The sequence below is a fragment of the Ambystoma mexicanum genome, chromosome 11 (assembly GCF_040938575.1).
Source record: "Ambystoma mexicanum isolate Mex_15411 chromosome 11, UKY_AmexF1_1, whole genome shotgun sequence".
Lineage (NCBI taxonomy): Eukaryota > Metazoa > Chordata > Amphibia > Caudata > Ambystomatidae > Ambystoma > Ambystoma mexicanum.
This window is the reverse complement of record NC_090934.1, coordinates 888,237,741-888,254,691: the sequence shown is the minus strand read 5'-3', so window position 1 is coordinate 888,254,691 and position 16,951 is coordinate 888,237,741. Positions and strand designations below refer to the sequence as shown.

Here is a 16,951-nt window from a genome sequence, read left to right as displayed (position 1 = left end):
ACTCGAAATGGCTGATCAAATTACAAAATGCCTGACCAACCTATTTTTACTTATAGTATAGCTTAGTGCCCGCTCAGTTTTGAATCTGGATTGTTTGATAATTTATCATAAACACGTACTACTGTGCACAGCATTCTGACCCGACAAAACAGATTGCCCTTCAAAGCACTTTCCTGAAAGGTACTGTATTTCTGATTTTCACAGTATTAGAGTCATTGATGAACCCGATAAGTTATCTACATTTTGTTTGAAGGGCGGGGGGTCTATCTCCTATACAGTCACGTTGAGGGGAGAGGTTGTTGCTACCTCCTGTACAAAACCAATAAAAGAGTAAAAGACCATCAAGCTTATTAAATAATTTCCTTACACTTTTTTAAAAAAAACTCAAGCCAGATGTTAAAAGTAGCGGAGGTAATATCTAAAGATTCACCTGAAATGATCAAGCTCCACAATTGATCTGTGCTAATATCCTCAAGTCTGGGCAAGAGATCATTATAACCCCTGATCTATTTAGCTATTAAACAATGACAGTTTGTGAGAATGTGTCTAACAGTCTCAATATCCTTCATACAAAGTCTGCATAAACAAGATTCAAAAGGTATACTGTGGCAGGCCCCAACAATTCAATTAGTCGCTAATTGGTTAAGGCTCATTCACGATATGAAATTTCTAAGAGTGGTGTTATTGCACATTATCAGATATTTAAAAAGATTAGGAACATTAAAACCCTGGGTCATGTAACAAGCATATGTGCGCTTATCAGCCAGACTCATGATCAGCTGGCATTTTTCCAGCAGGCAGCTTTGTATTTCAAGGTCCTGGTAGTAGCCGTAAGAATCAACAGATCTTCAACAATAAAATTAATCAATATAAAAAAAGGAGAGAATGTGATTATCCCAAGTGCTAAAAAACGTTGGTTGTAGGATTTGTCTGATTCACCATATAGGAAAAGCAGCTCAAAGAAGACCCCCATTGTAATCTGCATTCAGTAAAATCAGATAGACAAGATAACGTGTAACCCCCCATGTAGTTTGCAAAGACTGCTTTGCCATGTGACAGTATATAATTTCAATTGGGATACACTTCGGGAGCCACAATAAATATCTCCAGGTCTTCCGCTCCGCTGCTGTGTTTTGGAACAGAAAAGAAAAAGGTTACAAAAATGGCTACCAGAGAATGGAAAACGAAGTTTGTTTTCCCTTTCTATGCCGGCCATTAAAAAAAAAGAAAATATTCAACACAAAAAAATTGCTGCAATGGAAATGGGAGAAGGAACTACATGCAATCTCTTCACACATTCTGTGGCAGCCATTAAAAAAAAGTAAACAAAATAAATGGCCACCAGGGACAGGAGAGAAGGCACTACGTGTAGTCCCTTCTTCCTTTCCATGGTGGCCTGTCGCAGATCGGGAGCGGACGTGGAGGGGAAATTTCCCGAAATGGACAGAAAAGAAGATAAGTGGGGGTGGAAGCGCAGGGACGGAATTCTGTGGATGAAGGGAAAGGAATGGGAAAACTTACCTCATTAACCGGTGAGTGGAGATGGTGTCTGCCAACCCTGAGGAGGCTCAGGATGGCAAGATTACTGTCAGGTAACGCCTGCGTCCTGAGCCTCTGCATTGGCTGGGAGGACGCCAAACCCCCCGCCCCCACAGTGTACTAATCTACAATAAAACCACTGGCTTTCTTTGCAATGTAAGCATGGTTGCAAACACATGATTCTAAGTTTCGTAGTAGATGTTCCCAGATGAAAGCATGTCTAGTCCCAGTTCTAACAGTGCTTTTTCTCCTTAGGCGATGTGAGCATCTTTCAACCATCCAGCTCCTTCATCATTATAACCACAACAATCGGTATCCAGCTGTCAATCCAGCTCTTGCCCATCATGCAGCTCTATATAACAGTGGAGCCATTCTACAAGGAGGAACTCTGTGGTAAAAATGAATTGTGTAAACATCATCATGGACGGCCCTAGCATGTGTGTGGCCCCCTAATTTGCTTATGTGACATCAGTGACATTGCAGAAAATGATGTCACAGTATGAGTTTTTAATACTCGAAGGGATCAGGGGAGGTTACATGAAAAAAAGTTTTCACGAGTAACCATGAGACAAGTTAAGTTTGTGATGCCCAGTATATGAATGGTCATTGTTAATATGCATGGGGCGATATCGTGAGTGAGTCTTTTTTAGAGATGCAGACAGTGTGAGCTGAATCACTTATAGACACTTTTCTTTGTAGGATGTAGCATAGTGAGAAACATGATTCACCCAGAAGCACACCTTTTGATTTTAGTTGCGACCAATACGTAACTCATACATTTGAACACGTCTTCCTAGCTGTGGTTGGTAGACATATTTTTTGATGTAGGTCCTTTTACAACTTTGGTTCAAAAACACCATTGGGCTTTGGAATGCAATGCCAAATAAATAGGATTGTGTTTTGCTAACTAAAGAAAACTATTGTTTTCACAACAGTTTCATGATTGCTTTTTAAATGGTGTATTCATAATGGTTAAATGGTGGCCATATTGCCGAAATTAGCAATATGCGTTTAGTACAGAAGCTGGTTATGAGGATTATTTTGACAAGCAAAAGAAATCCATTTCTGAACATTTTATTTTTAAACATAAGGCGAACTGCATACCGAAAGAATATCTCCTCCTCTGGTCGCAGGTTCCATAGACCTAATGGCGGTTCTTGTCGTTGGCAAAACAGGTGATTGCTGGAAGGTTTTAAATTAATATTAAACTCTGCCATTGCTCTCCCCAAACTTCCAGAACATCATTCTTCAGGCTACAAAGCCATTACAGAAAGGGGGAAGACTATATGCAAATAAGGCGTGGTCCCACCCCAAAGAGGGAGTCCAGGCCAAACTGCTTGATCAAATCCCTTCTGCACAAGGACATACGAAACAATAAACCAGTTTCGGCATTAGTCCTTTTGTTTTGCATTTTCATATGGTCTTTACCCTTTCTTTAATGACTGGGCAGGTTAAAGACCAATGGTCTGGAGGGTTGCCCAGAGCAGTACCATATTAATTCAAAACCATACATCCATCAAGCCTTTTGTTTTGCTTTAGGTCCTCGCTTTGGACCAGACAGAGCACTGTTGTATTGCCTTATTGTTTCATCAGTGTGGAGCCTTTTTACTGGAGATTTCCCGAAGCAGTGGCAGTAAGGAACTTTACAGGTCCTCAAATGTTAACAAAATCAGCACAGGGCTAGTAGCAGGGAAAACAGTCCCTCTCCCTCCAGTCTCCAGACTGGCAACCTCTTTCCCCACATTGCTGGTCTTGGCAAATCATTAGGGTGAACTTGCACTTTTCTTCTTTTTCCCCCTCAACCCCATGTTTAACTTTCAATAATACTCTGTTTTATAGACATGACTTGAAAGTACACAAAAACACTTGCATGAATATGTACATTCCTATAGAATTGTCCTAAGCAAGAATAGGATGATTGCCTCGTTATTTTCCTCCATCTTGAACGGAAGACTTCAAATACCAGAATGCAATTCAGCGTGGGGCTAAACAATGGCCGGTGGGTTTTTTTAAATATACTTTCAACACTTAAAGACTCAAAACTAAAGATAATGTTTGAAAAGGGCACCTGGTTGTATTTCATTGTTTGACAAAGGAATGCTTCATATAAGATGGGAGGAAAATGTGACTTTCTAGAAAAATATAAATGCTTTTTTTCATTTGTCAAATAACTATACATGGAAATAATGGAGAAGGTTTAACACTTTTTTGTGTGTGAAATATTTTAATCATCTTGAAAGAAGGCATAGATTTGGGGCGGTGTTTGGGCGATTTAGGAATAAAAATGACTGTATTCTTGTTGAAAACAATGGTGGTTACTCAAATGAGCCATCAGTTACAAAATCCTTCCTAAATAAAATACTCTTTCATACGAAAAGAGTTTTATGCAGTAAAGTATTTGCAAAGCCCCATTGAGTCCTGCTGTAAAGCATTTACTGGAAACCTGGGGAGTTGCAGGATGGTAAGTTGAGGGGAAATGTCTCTCCTGGCCTCATAGGGGATTTGGGAAGTGACAGCACAGCCTTACCTGGCATAGGCAGGAATAATTGCTCATGCCGTTAAGCAATGCAACTTAGTTCACTTGAACTCGTTGGTATAGACATATTAGCTGGTACCTGCCGGTCTCCCAAGAGCACAGGCCCCTGGGTGATTGTACAGACCGCCCATGACTGAAACTGACCCTAGAATTCAAAGAAATAATATCTAACTGTGTAAACCAGAGCATGTAACCATCCCTGTTCCTTCACACAGGTCTCTGTGGAAACCATAACTTTGACCAGACTGATGACTTTATGTCTGCCAGCGGTGTGGTGGAAGGAACTGCGACTGCTGCTGCCAACTCATGGAAGACGCTCACTAACTGCCCTAAAGTCAATTCTGATTTTGTAGACCCATGTACACGCAACAAAAAACTTGGTAAGCATATATACCAAAACGCATTCAAAGGTGTATATATATATATATATATATATATATATATATATATATATATATATATATATATATATATATATATATATATATATATATATATAGATATAGATATTCATAGAAAAAACGTTGTTAAAGTGACACAACGGTTAAGTTGCACTAATAAAAACCCATGAAATTCAGTGAAAAAACTTTGTTAAAGGGATGTTATGGTTAAAAGTAAAACCGAAACCAGTTATGGTAAGCTAAGAAACCATAACTCGCGCCACCATTGTCCAATGCTAACACCCCGGACATCAAAGATGACATCACAAATGTCACTGATGACATCACATTTGAAATACATTTTGATGTTTAGTCCCTATAAGGTGTTCTGTTTATAATGTTGGTAACAAGATTTCAGGGGTGATCGTGACACCTATCATGGACTACTTGATGTATTATAGAGTGTACTCATCTAAACAAAACGTATTGGAGTGTTGTTGTTAATACAGGAACCTAAACATACATACACATAGGCAATGGCTGCAGCATGCACCATAGAAGTACAATATTTTTAATCTGTTAATTTTGGATAGTAAAATAATCAATGCTACCTTATCGGCGTTTTTGGGTAATGTTAAACATGGAATAAATAGCTAATAATTCAAGACTCCCTACATACTTACTTGTGTTAGTACAAACAATACATATAAAGACCCACAATGCAAATCAGAGGCACATGCAGGGAAACCAAAATAAAGAAGAAAGAAGCAACATCACTAGAAAATGCCAATAACAGTAAAGTTCATCATCATGTATACAAATGAATTGTGTGTTTGAGGCCTGCTTATTGCCCCATATATGTGCACCATGAGCTGAGACCAAACCGTAAATAAAGTACTTTAAGAACATACAAGAAGGTTAACTTCTAGATATATAGCCGTTGGCCATGACCCGGACAATCTGGCCACTGCCCATGGCCAAAGGCTATACCTCAGTCACCAAAAGGTAGATCACTATTTTTTGTACCTACATTATAACACTTCTCAAAAAATAAAACACAGTCACCTTTGCAAAAGCATGCTTTCGGATCCTTATCAATGCTCCTTGCATGAGTTTGCTGCAAATCAGTCCATGTTTTATCAAAATGTACATACAAAAAATATAACCTAGCCCCCATTTGACAAAATCCATTCAGACCTTGCACAAACATTCAAAGTTGGGTCTATAAACTTTCTGAAAACCTTTGTGCAGATTCATCAAACGGCAACAAAGTTATAAGCCGTCTAAATATGTTGAGACCCCCCCTCTAACTGTGCCCCCTCTTGACATAATCCCACCAAACTTTGCAAAACCATTCAAATCCATGGCTAAAATCTTTTGGAAACTTTCGTGCAGATTCGTCAAACAGCACCAAATTTATAAGGCTTTCAAATATTCTGGGAACACACCCTCTAATTTTGCACCTCTTCACCAAACAGCACCAAACTTTGCATATCCATTCAGGGTCAGGCCTAAAATGATATTGCAGAATGTCATGATGTTTCATTGAGAGGCGCCAAAGTTATAAGCCATCCAAAACTTCTTTTTACCAACCCTCTAATGCAGAAATATGCATGGATGGCCCGGAACATCTGAGATGTTCGCAGACATCGTAGAAGAAAAAACACCAGAATTTTGGCTTTTTTGGCCCATATCCTATCCCAGCCTCATCTCCCCTGACTTCACTTCCCAAGAGATAGTGTCATTTGTTTGACAAGTGCAATGTTGTATTTTTTAATATGGTTTTACTGTGATGTCTGCCGACTACATTCGCTGTTTGCGAATCCAACATGACGTCCGTTCAAAAGATTTGACGCACTTCATGTTTTTAACCAACCAATCAGCGGGCATGTACGATGTCTGAAAATGTCACGCTTATCTCTGATTGGTCTAGAGGCATCCGCAGACATCGAATCAGGAAGTGAGTCCGCCGATCAGACCCAGATATCACAAAAAAAGTTGACCTACTTTTTGGCCATTTTTTTAAAAACAACTCAGCGGAATTACACCAAATTTCCAAAAGCACTAGACATGGGATGTATCTGCTGATGATACATGCAACCATTTGAAACACACGCTCTCTGATGGCTGTTCTGTTCTCGGCAACCCATCATCACCAACTGCTCTCAGTAAAAAAAACACTTGTTCAAAACGGGAAATGAAAATGGTAAATTAATGTTGTAGTGTGGTACTTCTGATTGAACTCAAGCAGCCATCATACTTTTTTCCATTGCACACTGCCATTTTCTAGAGTTCGTGACTTGGGGATGTGTGGCAGCCCATTACCCCTTCCAAAAAATCAACTTTTGAAAGGAACAAGTTACTTACCTGTGACTGTTGTTCTCCAGCATGGGTCTGGCATGGATTCACATGCTCATGAATATTCCCAGTCGTCAGGCTGGGAATCCTCAGTAAAGAAAAAAATCAGTTTCAGTTTCGTTTCTGAACTGTCTTTCTACTAGTAACCAATCACTGGTCTTTGGGTCATACTGCCCCCAGCCAATGACTGCCCTCTACCTAAGCCCCTCCTCTGGAGCCATCTTCAGATTTGGTAGCACGCAAAGTGGCAGTAGGACCAAGAGAAGAACTGCAGAGGGGTAGGCGGGAGGGTTTGCATGTGAATCCATGCCAGACCCATGCTGGAGAACAATAGTTACAGGTAAGTAACTTGTTCCTTCTCCAGCATGGGGTCTGGCATGGATTCACATGCTCATGAATACAAGAATGCATAGCAGTACACACATGCACAACCACGGGAGGTGGCAAGGCTCAACATTAAGCATTTCAACAACTCAACATTAAGCATCTCTTACCTCCCCACCAGGCTCACCTTCAGGCAAACAGGTTGCGCAGCACTGCCTGGCCGACTCTGGACTCCTCCCTGGAATCCCATTTGATGCAGTAGAATCTCGTGAAGGTGTGCGTTGACCTCCACATAGCAGCCCTGCAGATGTCCAGCAGGGCACACCAGACAGGAACGCTTTGGTAGCAGCGATTGCTCTGGTTGAATGGGCTCTCGGACGGCCGAGCAAAGGTTGGTTTGCCAACCAGTGATAGTGCATGATGCAGCCGGAGAGCCATCTGGAAATGGAAGCCTTCGAGGGGGCCAAAGTTCATGTACAGTTGTGATGACTTCCGAAAACTCTTTGTGCGGTCCACGTAAACTTCAGCGCTCTAGCCGCATCCAGCGAGTGCAAAGTCCTCTCAGCCGGCGACAAAGGCGACGGGAAGAAAACAGGTAACACTAAGGGCTTGTTGAGATGGAAGTCCGACGGCACCTTGGGCATGAAGGAGGGGTGTGTCCTCAGCACCACCCTCGTCTCGTGGAATGTCAGGTATGGAGGTGAGGGCCTGGATCTCTCTCACTCGTCGTGATGGCAACAAGAAACGCTGTCTTCAATGACACTTGGAATGAACTTCAACAGTGCCAAATGCAGCAGCTCGAATGGCAGCCCCATGAGCCTGGTCAGCACCACGTTGAGCTCCCATGCTGGGGCCGGAGCCTTCACCGGCGGGAATGATCAGAACAGTCCTTTCATGAACTCCTTCACCAGACGATGAGACCATAGAGATGACCGCCCCAGAGTTCTGGTGTAGCAGGAGATAGCCGCCAGATGGCTCTTGATGGAGGCATGCACCAGCCCCACCTTGGCCAGCGATAGCAAGTACGCCAGCACTTGAGGGGCGGCAATCCGCAGAGGGTTAATCTTATGTGCACGGGACCAGACAGAGAACCTCTTCCATTTGTGTCCATAGCACTTGAGAGTCGAGGACGCCCTGGCCTTTGCAAGCACCCCCTTGCAGTCCGCCAGGATATCATACCCTCCAGACTCTAGTGCTGCAGGAGCCAGGCCTGCAGGTTCAGCAATCCTGGGTCGTGATGGAGGATGGCGCCTCCTTCCCCGGCGAGAACATCCGCGTCCGTCAGGAGTTTGACCGGGGGGGTTCTGACAAGTCCAGAAGGTCCAGAATCCAGATCTGCCTCACCCCGCCAGTGCGATGAGGATCATCCTGCACTGGGACCGTCTGACTGATGAGTCACAGCAGCAATGGCAATGGGGGGAACGTATACAGGAATAGGCTGTCCCAGGGGAATGAGAAGGCATCGCCCAAGTTCCCCAGCTGGGGAAACCTGCTGGCGAAACTCCAGGAACTTGACATTCGTCACTGTCACGAATAGGTGGATCTGGGGATTGCCCCATCGTCGGAATAGGAGATCCACTTGATCCTGCCTCAGCTCCCACTCTGAGTCAGCAATGGTGTTCTTTATTCCTGCCAGAAGGAAGGGTACCACGAACATCCCTTGGGTGACGGCCCAGTGCCACTGATCCTGCGCTTCCTTGGATAGGGCTGGGGATCTGGTGCCCCCCTGCTTCTGGATGTAGAACATTGTGGTGGTGTTGTTGGTGAAGACCCTTACCACTTTGTCCTTGAGGGACGGAAGGAACGACCTGAGGGCCCAGAACAGGGCTCGGAGCTCCAGGACATTGATGTGTAGTGACCTCTACTGCGGGAGCCAAAGGCCTCTTGCGTGGAGATCTGCGGTGTGAAACCCCCATCCCGCCAGGGAGGCGTCCGTCATCACCGTCTCCTGATGTGCCGGGGTCTGGAAGTCCATGCCCGCTGCTAGATGCGTGCGGGTGCACCACTACTGGGTCGCTTGGCAGAAAGTCTTGTTGAGTGAGATCCTGTCTTCGAAGCTGCCCACCGCTTGCATACAACGGGCATCGAGGAACTCCTGCAGTGGTCGCATCCGCAGCCTGCATAGGCACACAAGGTAGATGCACGAGGACATCATTCCGAGTAGGGACTTGATGGATCTCACCCTGGCCATGTCCATGGTCAACAGCCGTTGTACCTTGCCCAGGATGGCCTTCGTCCTTTCGTCTGACGGCGAAGCCAATCATGCCACTGTGTCGAGTCTGGCTCCCAGGAACAGGGCGTCTTGCGATGGTACCAAGTGGGATTTTGCGAAGTTGATCGAGAATCCTAGATCCATGAGCTGTTGGACGGTCTTCGCTGTGTGATCGACGGAAAGTTCCCTTGACTTTGCTTGGATGAGCCAATTGTCCAGGTAGGGGTAGACGTGGATCCCCTGCAGGTGCATCACGCCGCCACTGGTGGTAGGCACTTGGTGTATACCCTGGGTGCCAACTTCAATCCAAAGGGAAGGGCCTTGAACTGATAGTGTCGCTCTTGGACCACAAATAGTAGGAATTTTCGATGTCCTTTTAGAATGGGGATGTGGAAGTAGGTATCCTCCAAGTCCAGCGACGATAGGAAGTCGCCTTCCTCCAGCTGTCCCAGCACGTGCTGGATGGTGACCATCTGGATTTTCTGGGACTTGATGTACTTGTTTAGACGACAAAGGTCCAGGATGGGTCGCCAACTGCTGGTCTTCTTCCGGATGAGGAAGTACCGCGAGTAAACTCCGGAGCCCCGCAGCCTCTTTGGGACAAGTTCTATGGCTCCCTTTCTTAGCATCGCTTGTACCTCCAGGAGCATTTGTGGGACGTGGTTTTCCTTCGTGGCCATGGGTGGAATACGGGGACACCTTTTTTGAAACTCCAGAGTGTGCCTGCGGGCCACGGTATCTAGCACCCAATGGTCGGTGGAGATGGACTCCCACACGCTGATGAATTTCACCAGCCAGCCTCCCACCGGGGTGCTCGGGTGGGGGCCCAAAGCCACGGCCGGTTCAGTCCTGTTTCTTTGTGGCTTTGCCACCTTGGCCTCATTGCCGATGACGACGGGATCCTCCGGTCTTGCCACGTCCTCTGTAGGCTTCCTAAAACGAGGAGCAGGCCGCTTGGCGGTATGACGAGGAACCACCGCCGAATCCTTTGGAGGCACCTTGATTGCCTCCGGAGTTCCAAAAAAGATGCCCGTCATTGTTGAAGAATGCCCAAGGCCCAAGCCGTCTCGGTGTCCACCTTGATGGCCTGCAGTGACTCCTCCACTGTCTTACCGAACAGGTTCTTCCTGTAGAAGGGCATGTCCAGGACCCTGGTGTGCACGTCCTGGTGGAAATCGGTGGCCTTGAGCCAACCGTGCTGGCGAAGGCAAATGCTGTTGCCCATCTGGCGAAAACTGGTGTTGGCGATGTCCGTGGCCACCTTAATGGCGTGGTCCGTTGCCATCTCGCCTTCCTGTAGGATTTCCAGGGCCTCAGCCCTCTTGTCGTCTAGGAGGAAGTCCAGGAGGGGAGCGATCTTGAACCACAGCTCCCTGTCGTAGCATGCCATGATCGCGAGGACATTGGCCGCTTTAATAGTCGTCGCCGCCGATGAGATGACCCATCGTCCCATGGTGTAAAGCTTCTTCCCCTCGCCGACCGGGGGGACGTGGAAGTTGAGGCCATCGCCACCACCGATTTCTTCTTGGCCGCCGCAGAGACCACTGAATCCATGGACGGCCGTGCTCTGAGGCACATAGGGGCGAAGTCCAGGACCCGGTACTTTTCTCCTACTGGTCTCTCTTAGCAGGAGCCGTGGACGGGCTCTTCAGGAGTGCCAGCCCCTCGTCCCAGATGTCGTCCAGTAACTGGACTGAGAGGACAGTCTTCCTCTTGGCCTCCCGTCGTTGGTAGAGGAAGCCCTCCTTCTTCTGTTCTTCGGGGTAGAGCTGGAAGAACTCAGATGCTCTGGCGATCATGGCGTGGAAGGAGCCAATTTCGTTGGGGGGGAGGCCCCAGGAGGTGGTGATGGGAGGTGAGGTCCATTCCATTGTCACCACCGTCGTCGTCCGTCCCCGTCATCTCCGTTCCCATCTCATTCCTCGGAGGAGGGGATGGGGTGAAGGCTGGAAGGGGGTAGGAGGATGGACTCATCTCCGCTTGTTAGGTGGGCTCCCCGACGGTCCAGGTACCGCTGGGTCATCAGAAGGGGGTAAGGGCATCCTTGTCCTTATCTCCATACACAGAGCCTGTATGGCCATCAAGATAGCTCCTGAATTGTCCCCTGGTACGGGGACCAGCTGCAACGGGACTGATGGCTAGGGTGTGGGGCCCTCTGTGGCCCTATCTTCCTCATCACCTCCCCTGTTGCTCTCTTCGTCGGCCTCATTGGGATCCTTCCCGTGGGCCCTGGATTCCTCGGACTTCTTGTCCCGGATCCTTTGGACGCTAGCCAACTCATACTCAGAGGTGGTATCCCTGTCCGTCATGGCTACTGTGCCCCCCTCTTACTCCTGCTGGGGTTTCACTGAGGTCTTCTCGATAGGCAGAAAAGAAGATTCCCTCAGGGGTGGCAGGGAAACTCTAGCCTCTGAAACCGTCTCCACTGGGGAAGCCTCCGTAGGTTTCGCCAGAGCCGCCACGACTCCTTCAATCGAGGCCTTAGCCGGGTGAATCAGGGCCTTCACGACCTTGGGCGTGCCTGAGGCCTTCACCTTGGGGGGAGGGTCGCCGCCTCACTCCCCATCGGCTGTTTCCGTCGGGATCGACCGGGGCTTCTCCTGAAGCTTACCCGGGTTCTCTGACTTCCTCTTCACAGAGCCAAAGCATTGTCTCGTGGTTGATGGCGTAGGTGATAATGCGCCCTGCCTGGCAGCCGAGGAGCCTGACCAATCGGTGCTCCCAGTGCCTGCAGACTCACAGTGCTTTGCCTTTTGTTGGGCCCCTGTCGCAAGAGCGCCCTCAAGGGTCTTAGAAGACCGCTCAGACTTCTTCCTCTTCTCACCCGCTGCTGGGCTCTTCCCTTCCAGCCAGTTGGTGAGCCGAGTACGACGATCTTTCATTGTCCGTTCGGACATGTTCTTACAAAACGCGCAGTCCTTCTCCATGTGCGATTTGTCGTTGTGAAGGCAGTAGAGGCACAGAGATTGCTCATCCTCCTTAAAGACGTTATGTAGTCCGAATCCAGGGCAGCTCCTCAACAGCTTGGATCCAACAGGCGTAATGCTTCCTTTGTCCACGCGGGGTAGGCCTCAAAGATCTTCTGTAATCCTCCGAGAAGTGGAAAACTCGATGAAAAGATGCCCTTGAGTCCCCGTTGATCGGAAGTAGAATCGGTGGAGCTTGAGGCTCGATTGACCGAAAATATAAGAGTAAACTCTTTGAAAAAACGCAAAATGCAGTAAAAGCTCAAGAGCTACAGCACGAGGACTCCCAACACTTGAATGTGCGGTCATAATCTGAAGATGGCTGCCAGAGGAGGGGCTTAGGTGGAGGGCAGTCATTGGCTGGGGACAGTATGACCTAGAGACCAGTGATTGGTTACTAGTAGAAAGACAGCTCAGAAACGAAACTGAAACTGATTTTTTTCTTTACCGAGGATTCCCAGCCTGATGACGGGGAATATTCATGAGCATGTGAATCCATGCCAGACCCCATGCTGGAGAATCATACATTTCTGTCTTCTGACTCTCCAACCATACCGCCCTGGTTGGTATATGTCTGCACCTACAGGCAGGAGCAGAGTCTTTTCACAAACATATGCTGTCACTTTAAAGCATTTAAAGTGTGTTCTTGATGCTGTATCCCTCCTGTGCCAACCTTGCCCCTCAAGAAGAGCATCCAACCTCTCATCTTATTATTTTCAGCGTATCTCATAGGTCAAGAACCATTTCGTAGCCGCCAACTCAGATATATGAACTTGTCACCTTCTTTGATACTGTGGAAGGTGCAGTTCTTCTCCTTCTCAAATTGGCCATAGAACAAATTCTTTGGTTATATCATCAGTGCTACGGTTTCATGGATTCTGTTACCTCCCTTGCCATATGCAGTACACTACCAGATTCAAGTGATGTATTGTTATGCTGGTCCTTTTTACTTGCCTTGCATCAGCAACCCTCTGTGATAAGCCTCAAACCCTTTGTTTCAGATAGCACTTGTAACTTCCACTGCACTTTAGCTTAGGACAAGTGTTCACCTCATGTTTGGGAGGAACTAAAGTAGTATTGGAGGAACCAATCCCATTTGGGAAAAGTTGCAAACTGTCGGGCTTAGGTATGGGGGATTCGGAATAGGAGGAATTACTGAGTCTGTTGTTACCTTTTCGGTAGTTGTATGAAGGTTGCCTTCTCTGCTCCAAGGCCGTCATCCACTCAATTCAGAAGGAGTCGCCATGTCCCAAACACAAGATAGTAGCGCTCAAAGTGAAAGCTTTCTGTTCATGGAGCACAGATCTAGGTAAGCATTTGAAACCTGATATGTTCAGCGGAGGGGCCCCCTCGCTTTGAAAAACAAACATCTAGGCCAAGGGGTTCTTGAGTTAATCAGGTATTTTTGAGTATCACATTCTCCAATAACCTGCATTCAACTTTAGCATATTTTACATATATGTATGCAGGAGTCAAGTTCCCCTCTTTCTACTGGTTGATTCCAATGGTCATAGGCCTTTGAAAGGGCACACATTCTGAGCTGGCAACAGAGGTTAAGAAGGCTATTAATTCCTCCGTGCGAGTGCTAGTTCCAGCGCTTTAACCTAGTTACCTCTTCTAAGCAGAAAGAAGTAAAAGAGTGAGAGGAGGAGCTCAAAATCCTTTTTAGAGTTGAGAGAAAGTTCAATTTCAAACTATTAAGCTGATGGTAAGTTAGAGCAGGAGCAACTGCCAACAAGAATAGCACAGAGGCTTTGAAAGGCGAGTAACATTTGAAGATGTTTATAACCCATTAACATTTGCATAAAGAGGATAGATCTAATGAAATATCTTCCAGGGATGTGAAGGTGAAGAAGCTAGACAAAGAACTGTATGCTTCAAGAATTTAGAGTGGCTCAAGGGAAAATATCCACGATTGCAAATCGTGCCAGAATGAACAAAATTCATCGGAGTGTTTTTCTGTAAAAATGAGAAGTAGCAATGGTGCCCGCTTGCAGACTGAGCTACGCAGGGTCCAGATCATTGGGGAGGGCCTGGTGGATATTGCACACGTCATAGAATATCTGTCCCGAAAAATCAGTCAGATGATGCTTTAGGGTCTCTGATTGCTAAGATAATTAGGTTCCCAATAAAAGAGGAAATGTTGCAAAAGGCAAGAAAAAAGAAAGACCTTTTCTGGCAGAATGAAAGGTAAATCACAGTTTACCGGGACTACTCCCAAGATGTGGCGGAGACGAGGATGGCCTTAATGGACATCAAGAGCCTGTTGAGGGAGAAGAACATTAAGTCCTACATGACATATATCATGGGTGTGATGAAACACACATCTGTTTACTTCACCAGAGGATGCAACCAGCGTTATTGGGGGACTGTAAGTGAGTGAGCTGGTGAATTTATGGGACAGGCAAGTTAAAAAAAAACTTAGCATTCTTTAAAAAGAATGACGGAGAGAGCAACACTTTCCCACAGAGTCGAACATCAGGACTTTGCTACAACTCAAGTCTAAGGTAATGAAGAGCATATAAAAAGCTTCACTAGTACATATTTCATTTTAAAGCAGTTTTTGTGAAAGCTGTTGAAATGGTTGGTTGGCTTTTGACATTCAGACTGAAAGAACCCAAGACACAATCTATGTTTTCTAGGGACGGTGGTGGGCAGCTGATGACTAAAGCCATACCGGTGTCCGTGGATTTTAGGATTGTGAAGCACTATACACTGTGGATGGGAATGAGGAGCAGAACATGTTATGGAATTATTTACAGAGCTTACATCTACCCTCTCTGAAAAGAGATTACAGAAAATGGACGAATTAAAAGTGTCTGAAAATATGAGTGCAATAAATAGTGTGAACACGGGGACGTCCGACTGGATAGTTTCCCAGCTGAATATTACTAGAGGTTTAAGGTTAAATATGGACATCTGCTGCAAGAATTTTTGGAGGATGGCTTAGAAAAGGCACACTAATGGATTTGATGAGAATAACTCTGATGACAATGATACCAAGATCGAGTAAGGACGAGGAGATCTGTTAAAGCTATGGGCCGAAATCACTTATTGATGTGGATGGAAAGAGTTTGGCAAATGTGTTGGTGCCCACATTGACAGAGGTGTTGCCGGATCTGATTGGAAAGGAACAGGGTGAGTGTATGAAAGGAGGAAAGGTGCAAACATGTAATTGCTACTGAATATACAAGACTTATTTATCTACAGGACGAATCCTTGGCAGTTGTCTCGGTGGCTGCAGAGTAGACCTTTGATACCCTCAAATGGTCATTCATGTTCAAAGGTTTGAACGTTTTTTGGTCTGGAGATGACTTTATAAGCAATGTCAAACTGTCTGGATGGTATGCTTGTGCTGTTGGGTGATACAACATGCTTACAGTGTTAAGCGAGGGATCAGATACTGTGGTAGTTCAGGGTTGTAACATGTACGAAAGGGGATGTGTTAAGAAACTGCAAGTCGAGACACAAGTCATCCATGTAAATGGTTGCAAGATAAGTCGACCTAGCAGAGTTTATAAAAAAATCAGCTTTCATGGACAAGAGCGAGTTTGACATGTATTTCAAGGTATGGGATGAATTTGTGCAGATGTATTCATAACTTTTTTACACTTTTGGACATGGATGGTGAATGGGTAATGTAACTGTCTCCCATTTACTATGTCCTCTTGTCTCTTTTTAATCTTAGCCCAGCCCATCTCCCAAAAGATATACATATATGTATACCATTAATGTATGTACTTATTCTATATAGTGGTTCTGATAGCAATGGAAATTACACATCAGGAGTACTTATGTCCTTTTTTTCTTTGCCAATAATGCAATATCATTCTTTCCTTATACAATAAGCACATTTCATACTATGAAATATGCAATGTACTATAAGATATACATGCTTAGTTATGTCATGCATAGTATTGAGTACATCATATATATGATGAGTCTGTTGGTGCCATCACTCCTTTCCCGGTGGTGGCCTCTCCCCTGATCCTGACCCTGCGGGCAGCTATATGAGGGAGAATCACATGGGAGGAGACATCTTCTGGGAGAATATCATTGCACCATCGGACAAGACATGGTATCCCTTTCTTCTTTCAAGGATACCCCATCCATGCCCAATGCCTTTATGGCATATTGTTATACCTCCCGTCATCCACCTAGGAAGGGTGCTGAAAACGTGTTCACAAGATCTTTAAGTAAGCCGTCAAAATATGTCTTGGCTTTTAAGACTCGCCCTGATACCCTTGGGTCTGGTGCGCATTAGAAATTAATAAACAAACATAAAAACACCTTCTCAGACTAGGACCTACAAGTCATTCAGAACTGACTTGCCCTTAAAGGTTGCTGAGGACAGAATTTACATGCAAGTTGTAAAGAATGGACTTCCATTCTGATAACTACAAGAATACTGTGATAAAGAAGATGAGATGAGTAATGCATATCAAAGAAGGCCAAGAGCAGAAGTGTGCGCTATAGTTGTTGCGAGCGCAAACCAGTGGCCAGGATATTTAACAAATCAAAGTCGCTGTTCATTTCTGTAAAAGACTGTCCCATAGTGATAGGCGGCCTTACTAATTCAAAGCTGTATTATTGTAACGCTGTATTATCTGGCATACCAAAATATCAAGTCTAACAT

At 45.5% G+C, this 16,951-nt stretch overlaps 1 protein-coding gene across 1 annotated transcript in view; it reads left to right on the top strand.

Moving 5' to 3' along the window:
- The window catches only part of LOC138505058 (mucin-2-like), an 894,965-nt gene that overhangs the window by 205,109 nt on the left and 672,905 nt on the right, over positions 1 to 16,951 (top strand). The window contains exons 13-14 of the mRNA XM_069625383.1: positions 1,795 to 1,932; positions 4,291 to 4,455. Coding sequence (XP_069481484.1) covers positions 1,795 to 1,932; positions 4,291 to 4,455 — 303 coding nt within the window. The remainder of the gene's footprint in view (positions 1 to 1,794; positions 1,933 to 4,290; positions 4,456 to 16,951) is intronic.